Source organism: Dendrobium catenatum, unplaced genomic scaffold (genome assembly GCF_001605985.2).
Source record: "Dendrobium catenatum unplaced genomic scaffold, ASM160598v2 fragScaff_scaffold_1355, whole genome shotgun sequence".
Taxonomy (NCBI): Eukaryota; Viridiplantae; Streptophyta; class Magnoliopsida; order Asparagales; family Orchidaceae; genus Dendrobium; species Dendrobium catenatum.
Genome location: NW_021319817.1, coordinates 34,649 through 47,319, shown reverse-complemented (window position 1 = coordinate 47,319; position 12,671 = coordinate 34,649). Strand labels below are relative to the sequence as shown.

Sequence of the window (12,671 nt, the reverse complement as noted above, 5' to 3'; positions counted from 1 at the left end):
AGAGGAGGAGGAGACACCTTCTACCCTTGAGTTCCTATCACTAGGAGGAGGCAATGCTTGCATGGTTTGTCCTTAATCACCCTCACTATTTCTTTTAAGGTGATTGGGATTATGGCATAGTGGGCATTCACATTGGTGACTTTGGTTGGCAATCAGTGTTATGGAGAAGGTTCCTCAACTTGTGAGGGTCAACTGGGCAACGGAGTAAGGTAGCTCTCAAAAGAAATGTTGTCATGTAGGTGTATGCCTAATTTGCAAAAAGGATGTTGTAGCTTTTGCAAAGTTGAGTGGCATGACCTTGTAGCTCTCTCAAATTAGTAATATTCATTAAAGAGGGTGGTCTCTCAATGAAGTCCTTGCTAGACTCAGGATTACTGCTGTCATAATACCATTAAGATGTAATGTGTTGATTTTGCCAACTTTTCTATTTATTCAATGCATGTAAGATATCTATGTTAAAAAAAAAATTCAAGTAAATAAAATTTTAGTATTAAGGAGTAATTTTGTGTCACTTCAGCGTTAGTACTTCTTACCTTTTGTTATTACAGTGTTTGCCTTATAGTGTTCGAACTACTATCATCCACCCATAATTATCTAATCAAAAGAGTTTAATTACTTCTAAACATTTTAAGTATTAACCGAGCTTTTATTTATATATAATATAACGAAGAACAAAATGTGTTATATGGCATTTTTATATTTATAATAGGCCATGAATATAAAATAAACACTACAATTCATTATGAATTCTAACAACAAAAGGAATCTAATAGATGCAGAAAGAAACTATGATTGAACCCAATCAGTCCTCAAGCTATTACCACTTTCCGTAGAAACTATATAATTTAAAAGACTTAATGGGCATAAAAGCCAACAAGTATCAATATCTTACATTAAAATCAACACATAAAATCGTGACAATTCATATTAATATGAAGCAATCGTACTATCATATCACTCTCGGCAATTTCACCTCATTATGTAGCAATATCATATCAGTTGCATCATCATATATGCATGTATGATCATTCAGTTTGCTGTTCTCAGTCATATTTTATAGATCATTCAATCTCCAATCATTATCATAATGACCAAATCTCAAATAATCAATCTTTTATATCATCTGTCATCTATCATCTATTTTATATCATCTATTCATATATGTCCATCTATTTATCTGTCATCTATCACCTCAAATCTATCCTCATTTCCTGTCTGTATCAACCTTATTATCATTTTGTCTGTCATTCAATTAAGCAGTCATTAGTCCTATAGGTTAATTTGTTCTCCATTCTCACTCATCAGTTACCAGCATATTTATACTTTAGTGTCACAGTTATACATATTTTGAGTAATGCTTAGTTAATTAATTAATTATATAAAGTTCTTGATTACTTTAAGTTTCTATGAAAATGCGGATACAGTGTATTATAGACATGGGTTTTTTCTCTGACAGACGCCTTATGACTCCCTGCTACTTATGCCTCCCAATAGTGCAAAATGTTACCCAAAAAGAATGTTGTCAGGAAGTATTACTAGCACAGAGTATTGCTAGAAAAAATGTTACCATAGTAAGTATGACCATCATAGGAGAATCTGTCAGAAATGAATTGCACTAATACACCACACCACACACAATCCTAAGATTAAGATCAATATGATATTTTTAAGCACAATGAATTTCTAAATAACTCATTAGCCTTGATGAGGGATCGTTTGTACTATTGTTATATTTACAAGTTCGCAAAGAGGTTCAATGGGATTCAAAACGAAAACTAGAAATTTATAGATTGGATTATCGTTATGTTCTCTAGAATGAGTTCATTTACGTACATGTGTGAACTAAGAGCAAATAATGAATATTGACATATATAAAAGATTATTTAAGAAAATCAATAATTTATCATGAACTTAAGAAGACTTTCACTTAAGATTAAATCATGATAAATATAATCACAACTTATTTTAGCAGTATAATTGTATAAAAATAATGAGTACTAAATAAAAAAGAAAATAAATTAAAACAAGATTTCATGATATAAGCTAAATTAAATATATAATTTACGTACATGTGTGAACTAAAAGCATAAAACATAACCAGGGTTAACATATAGTGTGCCATAAATGGAGATATTACTATTGAGGAGTCCCGAACATTAGAGAACCGTTCGATTTTGTAACAGTGAACTGTAAACAAGTTACTGTTACCCACTTGCAGCATTACTATCACGAGTTCAAACACAACGATTCTCAGTATCCGAACTCTGGACGTAAATAACATCTCACGAATTTAAACAATCCTATGCTCATTAAAGTTAAACCTGAAAGAGTACTATGAAAATTCCAGTTCTGCGTTTTAGCAGACCCGACATCTTACAATGTCCAAGCTCATCTCGCTGGGATCTGTCTGCTTGCAACTCCCTCTTGAGGTTTAGCTTTTGTAGCGAACTCATCCCTAATTATAGGCATGGTAATGGGAGAACTCATTGTCAAAGGAGGCAGTCCTATGGTTAATAATAAGAGATCAACAAGAGAGAAATCCTTATTGGAGCTTTAATTAGTCTATCTTTACCGAGGGAGTGGGGATGGATCCAATAGACCCCTATATGGTCTGAGGAACTGCCTCAGCAACCTTTACCTTACTTGCTAATGGTCGAGGCGTGCACCATTCAACCCTTATTCCCTTAAAGAGGTTAATAGTTGTTATTCTTGCTAATTAAGCAATCCACATGGCCAACACAGCTAATTTCATTCTCTTACTCATAATACACAAGAGTTAAGTAAGATGTTTAATGGTGTAAGAGCATCAAACATTGGATCACTACTTATATGAGAAACAAGAGGGTCGTGCCACATCACTATCATCATGAAGACGGACTAATGCTCGAGGCTACAATAAATATAAGATAGTAACTTTGTATTTACTTTCCTTTAACTATTTGTAGTCATAATAGATGTTCGCCATTAATTCACTTGTAATTTTTATAACTAGCATGCCAATGATCAAGTAAATCAAGGAACTAAATATATACGTATACGCACTTTTTCAAATATTGTATAGGTAATTCATAGATTCTACTAGAATGAGCCTGAACAATAGACGATAGTAAGAAAAACTCATCAAAGAGTGGTCATCCTCAATCATTGTTACTTGATAGCACAAGGATTTAACTCAACTTGGCAAAGCAATTTGAGGAAAATTGCTTCTCATATCATAAATCCTTAAGATTGTACAAAATACTCCTTGGAATTGGATCCCTCTTGTGGGGGGCACTCTCTCAAAGTGAATCACCAACACTTTGTTCGTTGAGCCCTCAATGGAATTCACCAACCTGGCCACAAAGAAGGATCACTCCAAGATAAATGAAAACTCGCTTCCTCATACTCAACCAACCAAAAAGTTCTTTGTTATTATAATTCAAATATACTTGCCGTTCGTACTGAAATGGCTAAAAAAACTAACCCGAGAGGTTGCCAGCACTACCACCAAAAGAATCATTAATGAGAGTCTTTTTAGCTCAAACCACTTGAGTACTATGCTTTATCAACTTGCTTATACACGCTCAATAATCCCACGTTTAGAGAGTTAGGTCAACGAATACAAATCATATCAAGTGCCATCAGAGCAAGGCATGCCCAAAGTAATTTGTAATAGATCTCATTTATTGTTATATCTTTTATCTTTTTTAATATAACATTTCTTGTAACTCTCAAATATCAATAAATAAATGACTGATGTAGTTTTTTTATTGTTTAGCACATTTTAGAAGTTATACTGAGCTAGTTAAATGCTTTACTCCCAAAAAAAAATCTTTTTTCCATACTAAGTACAAACTCTCAAGTTTAAGTCTACTGTGCTTGTAAGATCGATTATCCCCATAAAGAAATTTGAATCCAACATTTATAATCATCAACTAGTAAAATTACTTCCCAAAACTTTCGTAAAAGAGGCAATTTTATCATTAGCAAGCTCTAGGTGGCAACTTTGTAGCCTACAGAAGGCAAGGCTTTTTTTAACTAAATATCGTTTAAGTTATAATTAAGAGATTAATCATCGGAAAAAAAAAATTTAAAACTTGCTAAAGTCGCCCGTGAAACAGGCGAATTTTCTATTTAAGATATGCCGCCCGTTAAACGGGCGACATATATATAAATATTTTTTTAAAATTAATCTATATTTATAATTATGTTTACACTTCGTTATATTTATAAAAGATTTGTTAAAATACGAGTTAAATGTGTAATTCTTATGGACATTGTATTCCTCTTTAACAAATAATTAATATTCAGTTGTTGTGGACATTAGATTCCTCAGATAGCCTGTGACATTTAGAGCATATAATCCTTATAATATCTTATTTAATGTGAAGTGACATTTCATGTAGCTTGCAATAGCCTATCCCATCAAATTGCTTGTAAAGTTGTAAGGTCCATTCAAGTAATAATGTGTTATATGGCTACAAGTTATGGTTCAATATCTTTAATCACTATTATTTAAACGGTGCATAGAAGAGACGTGAACTATATTTATTGAGTTGGTACTTGAGTTATTCACAATATTTTAGCCATGTATGGAGAAGCTTAAAGGTGTCCCCAATAAAAAATGTTCGATGATACTAGTCGAAGAATGCATGTTTGCATAGCACAAACCCGTGACACTCCGTTGGAGTAGAAGGTGAATGATAATCAAATTTTTAGGTATTGTGTACATTAGTGGTTAGAAGAAGAGGATGATTGCCTTTGGAATATACATGCAAAGTTAATAAGGGAAAAATTATACAGGACAAGAGATTTCTTAAACGACGCTGGATGGAAATCTCTTGAAATTAAGTTCCAGGAAGAGAATTATCACCTTGTCAGCCCTCATTCCTTATAGATGTGGTACCATGAGATGAAAAGTCATAAAGATGGTTATTATCCCCCGCCAGATATTGATTGCAACTGTCTTGAAATGAAGCATGTCATTTTATATCATGGTTGGTGTTCGAGGTTTGACCATTTTATCCTGGATTTCTATAAAGATCGAATGAGGGAGTTATTACCTCATGGTAACCATAGCCAGTTTTTCAATGTTGAGGATTGGTAAGACCTGTAATATGAGTTGGAGTTCCATCTAAAATGTGGTCCGACTCAAACACAGCTCCAATCATGTTTGCATATGCTTCCTAGGAATTAAAAAATCTATGTTTTTGTTTAAATTTAGTATGAAGCATGTCTACATATTTTACGTTATTATGGTTGTGTATGTTAAACTTTGTTAAGTGTGTTATTTTGCTAAAATTCATGTTGTTGTGGATGTTTATTAATATATATGGATGTGTATGTTTATGTCTACTAGAAAGTAATATTTTAATTTAACTCGCTAATCATCTAGTATAGTGAAGACTATATCATTTCAAAGAAATTAAACTCTTAAAGGCAACAACATATAAAATACAAATAGAACATCAACTAGTTTGTTTTAATGATAGTAGCATAATAAAATACATAAAATCACAAAATCAAACTAAAGCAACCAAAAGATACATGGTACAAAACACTAATGCATCCTCTTATGTCTATGTGGTATCGCATCAGTGTCTGGAGTGAAATGTTGCGGTGCTCATAGTGGCCTGGTACGTAGATGTTGTTGCTCCTGACTACCAATATTTGGCTGAGTAACTGGGGCCTCGCCTAAAAAAGAAGGTATGAACTGAGGTATGGAGGCGGTGTCAAAGTTTGCTTTGAAGTGGCTCTGAGAGGGACCCAATTTTGGATAGCTGGATGGCCCAACATCATATGAATTTGCAATCAAAACGGGTAGCTAAACAATATATGTTGAATATTTATCTCGTCATAATAATGAGCATCATCAATGCATATATGTTGGTGCAGTCTCTGGCATATGTCTCCTACAATGTTCACGTCCACCAGCATGAGTGTCTCCTTAGTCACCCCAAAGTATGGTTACAATCTCCTCTCCATATTCATGATAAAATCTCGTTGCACATATTAGTAATTTAGCTTAAGTTTATCATAAAATTAAATTTAATGCTTCTTATATAACTTTAGCTTACCATGTGACGTTCAACTGGTGATTTGAGATAGTATGTAGTCGGAGGGTCCACAGGGGCCTTTAGTATGTATAGTGTCGCCCAAGAACAAAACCATGCTATGTACTGTTTCACTTTGTAATCATAGTTCAACCCATGAATCTCTCTTGTAACAATGTATCCTCTCCTGCTCTCCTATAGTACAATACTTGACTGGTGGTACAAAGCCCACTATGTATCTACCTTACCACATCCATCAACTCTAACAAAACTAAGATCCATTCGCATGATATCGGTGGACGAGCAATATCCAAACTGCCATAGTACTCGATCAGGAAAATGCCACTTTACCCTTTTCAAACTGTAAGGAACTCTAGAGAGCCAAATGTCCTGACCTGAAGTGCATAGCTCTGGAACTTATGTATGAATCTCTGTGGTGTACGATTCCCATATTACCCGTGTCATTAAAGATAGTATAATATACTCTTCACAAAATCCAACTAATATGAATAAAATTTATAAATATAAATATACTTAACATATCTGACTCTTAAGTCATCCAACTCATCCATGTATGTCAAAATATTCCCTACATGTACCTCTCGTAGTCATTCCTCATTCCAACTAATTCATGTGTATTAACATTTTAGTAATAACAATAAAAATTCTTAATATAAATAAGACTAATTACTTGATGTCAACACAAAAAATATCAAGCTGAATTGAAAATGGGATATGAAGTTGAGGTCTCCCAACATGTAGATGCTCCCAAGCCCATATTTGCAGCAAGTGGATGCAGGCTGCTATGTTGGCCCATTCAGGCATAGTTGCTTCAGACAGCTCCTTATATAAATGTCTAGAATTGCACCTTCAAGTGAGTATGTCCAGAATATCGCTATGTCCTCCATCAGTGGCAAGTACTGCCAATGAATTTTTTAGCCTGAAGTATCTAGTAGCATGTGACATCCAAGCAAAAATAAAATATAAGCCCGAATATGTCTCTAAAAATCCATCTCATAAAGATCTATGCATGAGTCCCTCCAAAAGGTCCACCTTAACCATCTCAATGGAACACATGTCTACGCATGCGCCTGACCCATCCTGAAGTTTTTTGAAATTCATGGGTTGAAAGGGTCATGGTACAAAACATCAAGGTCTGGATGCTGCCCGAGTAAATCATTATAGTAATCTAGCCAACTCAACTATCGTCTGCCTACACCTACAACTGGGTGGCCAACAAAAGTATGTCCATCAATATGTATCTCTAGTATCATTGAAACATCCTACAATGTGATATTCATTTCACCATCTTGGAGGTGAATAGTATTTATTTGTGGCGACCACCACTCAACCAGAGCAGTAAGTGGTGGTCCATCCTCCTATACCTCATCTGGCTCGCACTGTCCAAGCCCATAAAAACCAAAGCCTTCATGAATTTAGGACAGTTGATGGGCCACTCATGCACCATCAACAAGTATGAAGCAGCCTCCATTATAGTACCCTGTAACAAATAATAGTATTACTGCATATCATAATCAATTGAGAGAAGTATTTTTTAATAAACTAATTCTTAATTTATTTAAATTTACGTGCTCAGGATGAGATGCTCAGTGGTTACCAACAAGTGAACAAATGCTAGGATGGTTGGTATGTACAGGTGGTTATGCGGGTGCCTCCACACAGGTAGGGCACTTGTGGCGCCTACATCCTCTATCTTGTTCGGCTTCCATGATACCTCGTAAGAAAAGAAATATTAGGCACGTATAAAAAAATTGAAATATTCATGACATTTACAAAAACATAATAAGTTAAATTACCAAGAAAAAGCATACAAATTATATAAAATAATAACATTTATTATGAAATTATATGAGAAATCATTACCATCACAACCAAATAATACATTCAAGTGAAAAAAAAAAAACGGATGACTTCTACAAATTAATCACATGTACAAACAATTGTGGTGTAAACAAATTGCGGTATCATTTCTACAAATTAAACACATTTCATAACAAAAAATATCAAAAGTCATCACATGTAAAAAAAAATTCTTACTTTTACAAATAAATTGAATTTGCTAACTAACAAAAGGAAAAATCATTATATTTATAAAATAAATATTATGCACACCTAGTAAGACAAGTGGCCCTGTTATGTCCTACTGAACTACATGCAATAGATTGCATATTGCATCTAACTCTGCCCTCGTTCATTGTGATCCTAAAATGATTTGTTCTAAGTCTCTAGTACGACTTCTAAAATTTGGGGGAATGAGTGGGTGTATGCCACGTGTTGGATCATATTGTGCCCAACTATATCGATTTGGAATGTTATGAAATTAACCAGCATATGTCATTTTGCAATTGTCTAAGCTGTTGTATTATGAGATGTGATTCTGATGACGTTGCTTGAGCATTGAAATACAATGCACTACGGGTGCACACATGAAATGATATATAATGCTCTTCCAACAACTACAAATGCAATTTTTATCATTAATTAAATCAACCCTGAAAGACTGAGATTATGTGTCAACTACTTGGAACTCAGGCATATTGATTCGAATGGGTTGTGGTAACCTACGTGCTTCCTGCTTGATATTTCGTAGTGCGGCTTGTACTCTTGGTGCGAAGGGACTAGTAGCATGAAGTTCAGAACCCTCTACCATTTCTGTTCTTCGCAAGTGCAATGCCACTACGTTATAGTAAATGGCTATAACCAATGCTTGAATGAGCAAACCACTAGCTCTTTTAAGAACTCCATTGAATGACTCTGACGCATTAGTTGTCATAACTCCATAATGATATCCACCATAATAGATTAGAGCCCTGACCTAACATCACGCTCAACCAACCACCGGTGAATATCAGCCTTTACCTTTATCATATCTATCATGCACCTATCAAAGACCATTGGGTCATCAGTGTTCCCTGCCATGTAAGTCTTATGGCATAGAAACTCTACGTTAGCAACACTTATCTGACGCACTGCTTTCTTAAAGTTCTCACATAGGTAGCATAGATAGAGGTGATGTGCAACATTAGAAAAAATTTCATGACAACCATGCACATAACCAGCATGCCTGTCGGATATAATGCATAAATCAGTTCGGGTACGAACAACCGAAATGAGTATATGCATTTGGTTCAGAAATCACACCCATAAATCAACACATTCTGACTCTACAATCGCGAAGGCGAGGGGCTACAATCCGTTGTTAGTATCAATTCCCACAACGCTAAGTAAAGTGCATCGATATTTACCTAGTAAGAATGTCCCATCAAGGAAAAGAACATAACGATAGTAGATCCACTCATTTATCGAAGGGCCAAACAAGAAAAATAATATCTCAATCTATGATTCTCAAACGTTTGTATCGTATAGATGGTTTCAGGCATCAAACACACAACAACGCTCATGAATAAATTAATGATTCAATAAGACTCCTAGCTACCAGACACTATCTTCACAGCTTTTCGTCAGGCATCCCAACCTTTCATATACGAAACCTTTTATGTTGAACTTCGCTTCAATTTGGCCTATAATCTCCTGCATCTTGAGATCCATATATCTTATAATAGTGGGTGATATGAAGTAACTTATAAAGTGAGGATTGCATTGTCGGTGTCCTATTGCTAGAATCGAAGTTGTGCAGGTATGTTGGTTCTTCATGGAAAATATTTTCCATATGCATCCAAGACGTTCGCTCACTCCTGCATGCAAACGCCATATACATGGTACGTCTGACCTGCCATTCTGAGCACAAACCATTGTCATTTTTCTGTTTGAAGCTATGACGGCACATTCCACATTATTTATAATTGATAAATCATATAATGCAAACTGAAGATCCTCTTTCTTACTAAAACACATGCCATCCATCAACCTATTGAAATTAAAAAATTTTCCTCGACTTGGTTACCAATATATTCACTGTTATTTCCTACATCCTCATCTCATTCACAAGTGGTGAAATATGCCTTCATAAACTCATTGTTTACTGTTATGCTTTCTAAAGTGCTAATATTTATGTAATAATAACGTTGAACCATACTATGAATCTCAATGTTCATATCAACATTCACTTCATCTAAATGATATTGTACATCATCATCACCATTACCAAGAGTCATCACCATTATCAAGAGTCGTTCGATACACTGCTCATCATTTCATAATCATCATCAACATTGACCGATGGTCTCTTAGAAGTCTAATGCATCCTGGAAAAAAAATTTCGCCATTCACTTCATCACATAAATGATATTTTGTTAATAAAGGCGAATTTTTCAGACAATTATACTTTATTTAATATGCATTTAAATTAAAAAAAAAAACTTACTTAGCATATTGCAACACAAAACTTGGATTTCTCAAATGACTTTCTATCACCCCGTAGAAAGTAAATATCTCATGCACTTGAGATATTATTTGCTCAACAACTAAATTTTGTATGCTAATATCTTCAACCTCTACATAAAATAAAAGTATATGCCCAATTGCAAGCGATAACATCATCTGACACACCTCATCACCCTCCACAGACGAAGCTATGAATTCATTCCCTAACGGTAGACGACAAACCAAGTTCAGTGTGTACTTCGACGTATCATATTCAAGGGCTTACAGGGCCCTAATCTTCACTAGATCTAAGTTCGTCTAAACAGTCACTTGCAAGGGCCAGTAACTCCCCGCAACATATGTTAGTGAATATTTATCATCTAAAGACAATAGTCCACCATACATAAGAACAAACAACTCTCCGCGTCCAGACATTGTTGTGCTACTACATATCGCTTATGATAACCTACAATTAAACTAACAACCTTAGCTCAAAGAAATGAAACAATCAAAGCATTTATCTAAATAATCTTATATATAATACCTTATTTAAAAATAATTTTTAAGTAAATTTAACCAAATAAATTTAAAAAAAAAACATATTATTTTCCAAAGTAATAGCTCATTCACCAAATTATTTCTAAGATTCACAAATATATATACCTTAGCTCTAAAAGTTCAGCTCTTTTATCCACAAAAAATAGCTCTTTCACTAATACTAAATGCTCAAAAATAGCTCACCAAAAATTTCTTTCACAAAAATATCAAAACGTTACCTCAAAGAAATGAAACAATCAGAACATGTTTTCATCTCCTACTTATACATTACAAATAAAAAATACCACATCATTCCTTTCTTCCTATTTCGCCATACAAAAATCCCATATTTTAACATTCACTAACATTACATAAAACAACTTAATCAAGCTTAAACTTCAAAAAATATCCACACAAACTAAGCATGATACAAAAGGAAAATCATTTCAAAACCCAAAATTAAAAATAAAAAAAAAATTACCTAGCTCTCAAGGATCGCTAGATTTTGCAAGTAACTAAACGCACGAACCAATTTTTCGCGACTAGGGCATGGGAAATGGGGAGTCACCGGGTTGGTCAAGTAGCAAGGGTAAGTTGCCCGTTTAACGGGCAACTTTGGAGATTTTTTTTTTTTTGTTTTTTTTTTTTGTTGGTTAATCCCTTAATTAAAACTTAAACAACGTTTAATTCAAGTCTACAGTGCTAATAAGATCGATTATCCCCCTCATATAGAAATTTGAATCCAAGATTTATAATCACCAGCTAGTAAAATTACTTCCCGAAACTTTCGTAAAAGAGGCAATTTTATCATTAGTAGTAGCCACCCAAGGCAGTGGGTTATTTCAGCTGATTTTTATTCCGGTCATGCACTAAGTTTGTGTGCCCTATGAAACTCTATTGCTCAGTCAAGCCTTAACCATAACTAGGGCATATCCTCAAACCAAAACCCAACCTGAAAAATTTTCAACTTCATCAAAATAAAAGAAATGGATTCATACGCACAACAGATAGAACAGGTCATTTCAGGTTAACTATGATCAATCGGAGGTTTCTTTCAGCTTAGATGATGTGATATAATAGGAAAAATCTCATAATCCTCCATGGATGAAGACTAATATTATCGAAAAGAATTCATAATCTACATTTATTGAACAGTAATAAAAGGAAAACATTCAACTCACTGGAACCAACTCTTTAATCCAGACAAGCAAATGGATGAGATTTGTACAAGGACGAAACTTCTTTCTGCCAAAATAGCTAAAGCTGGAGTTCTTCATTTCTGTCCATTTCTTGCTGAACTTCTAAATCGATAAAAACAAATACCTGGAAGGTTCACTTGAGTGATTCCCAAAGCACTCCAAGATCAACATTACCTCCAGAGAGAACGATCGATATTTTCCTCATGTCCTTCCAATAAGGCTTCTGCTTACACTGATCAGAGAGAATAGCAGCAAGGCCAATGGCTCCACTTGGCTCCACAGCCAACTTAAGAACCTCGTAGCAAAGCCTCATGGCTTTTATAATCTCATTTTCATCTAAAACGACAATATCATCCACTAAATCACGGACCACTGGCCTGAACACTTTGCAACAAACACAAATCAACAAAGAAAACAAGAATATTTCTATGACTGGATAACCAGGCTTGATAATTTTAACGGTCTTTATTATTTTGATTATATTTTTAAGTAAATAAATGCTGTCAAAATATATATACAAAATTATACATTTCATTTATAAATTAGGATATTATATAAG

At 34.3% G+C, this 12,671-nt stretch overlaps 1 protein-coding gene across 4 annotated transcripts; it reads right to left on the bottom strand.

The window, feature by feature from the left end:
* Positions 1-6,536: 6,536 nt before the first annotated feature.
* LOC110107571 lies at positions 6,537-12,665 on the bottom strand. Of its 4 annotated transcripts, none has more exons than XM_028699661.1 (4): positions 12,237-12,665; positions 12,095-12,158; positions 7,622-7,767; positions 6,537-7,533 (listed from the first exon to the last, which is right to left on the bottom strand). In XM_028699661.1, exons 1-4 carry the CDS (start codon positions 12,281-12,283, stop codon positions 7,524-7,526), a joined length of 267 nt encoding a protein of 88 aa, XP_028555494.1. In that variant the 5' UTR covers positions 12,284-12,665; the 3' UTR covers positions 6,537-7,523. The 4 variants fall into 4 exon arrangements, 3 of the variants coding, with proteins under 3 accessions (XP_028555494.1, XP_020693502.2, XP_020693503.2); XM_020837843.2 differs by having other exon boundaries at positions 7,651-7,767; XM_020837844.2 differs by having other exon boundaries at positions 7,651-7,755.
* Between the last annotated feature and the right edge of the window lie 6 nt (positions 12,666-12,671).

What these genes read in the sequence shown, in the direction of transcription:
- LOC110107571 (XM_020837843.2), bottom strand. Translation starts at nt 12,283, where the DNA reads ATGTTGATCTTGGAGTGCTTTGGGAATCACTCAAGTGAACCTTCCAG. An exon ending in CACTCAAGTGAACCTTCCAG is followed by an intron (nt 12,159 to 12,236) that starts GTATTTGTTTTT and finishes CTATTTTGGCAG; the next exon opens with AAAGAAGTTTCGTCCTTGTA. An exon ending in TAGCATTTGTTCACTTGTTG is followed by an intron (nt 7,534 to 7,650) that starts GTAACCACTGAG and finishes TATTTGTTACAG; the next exon opens with GGTACTATAATGGAGGCTGC.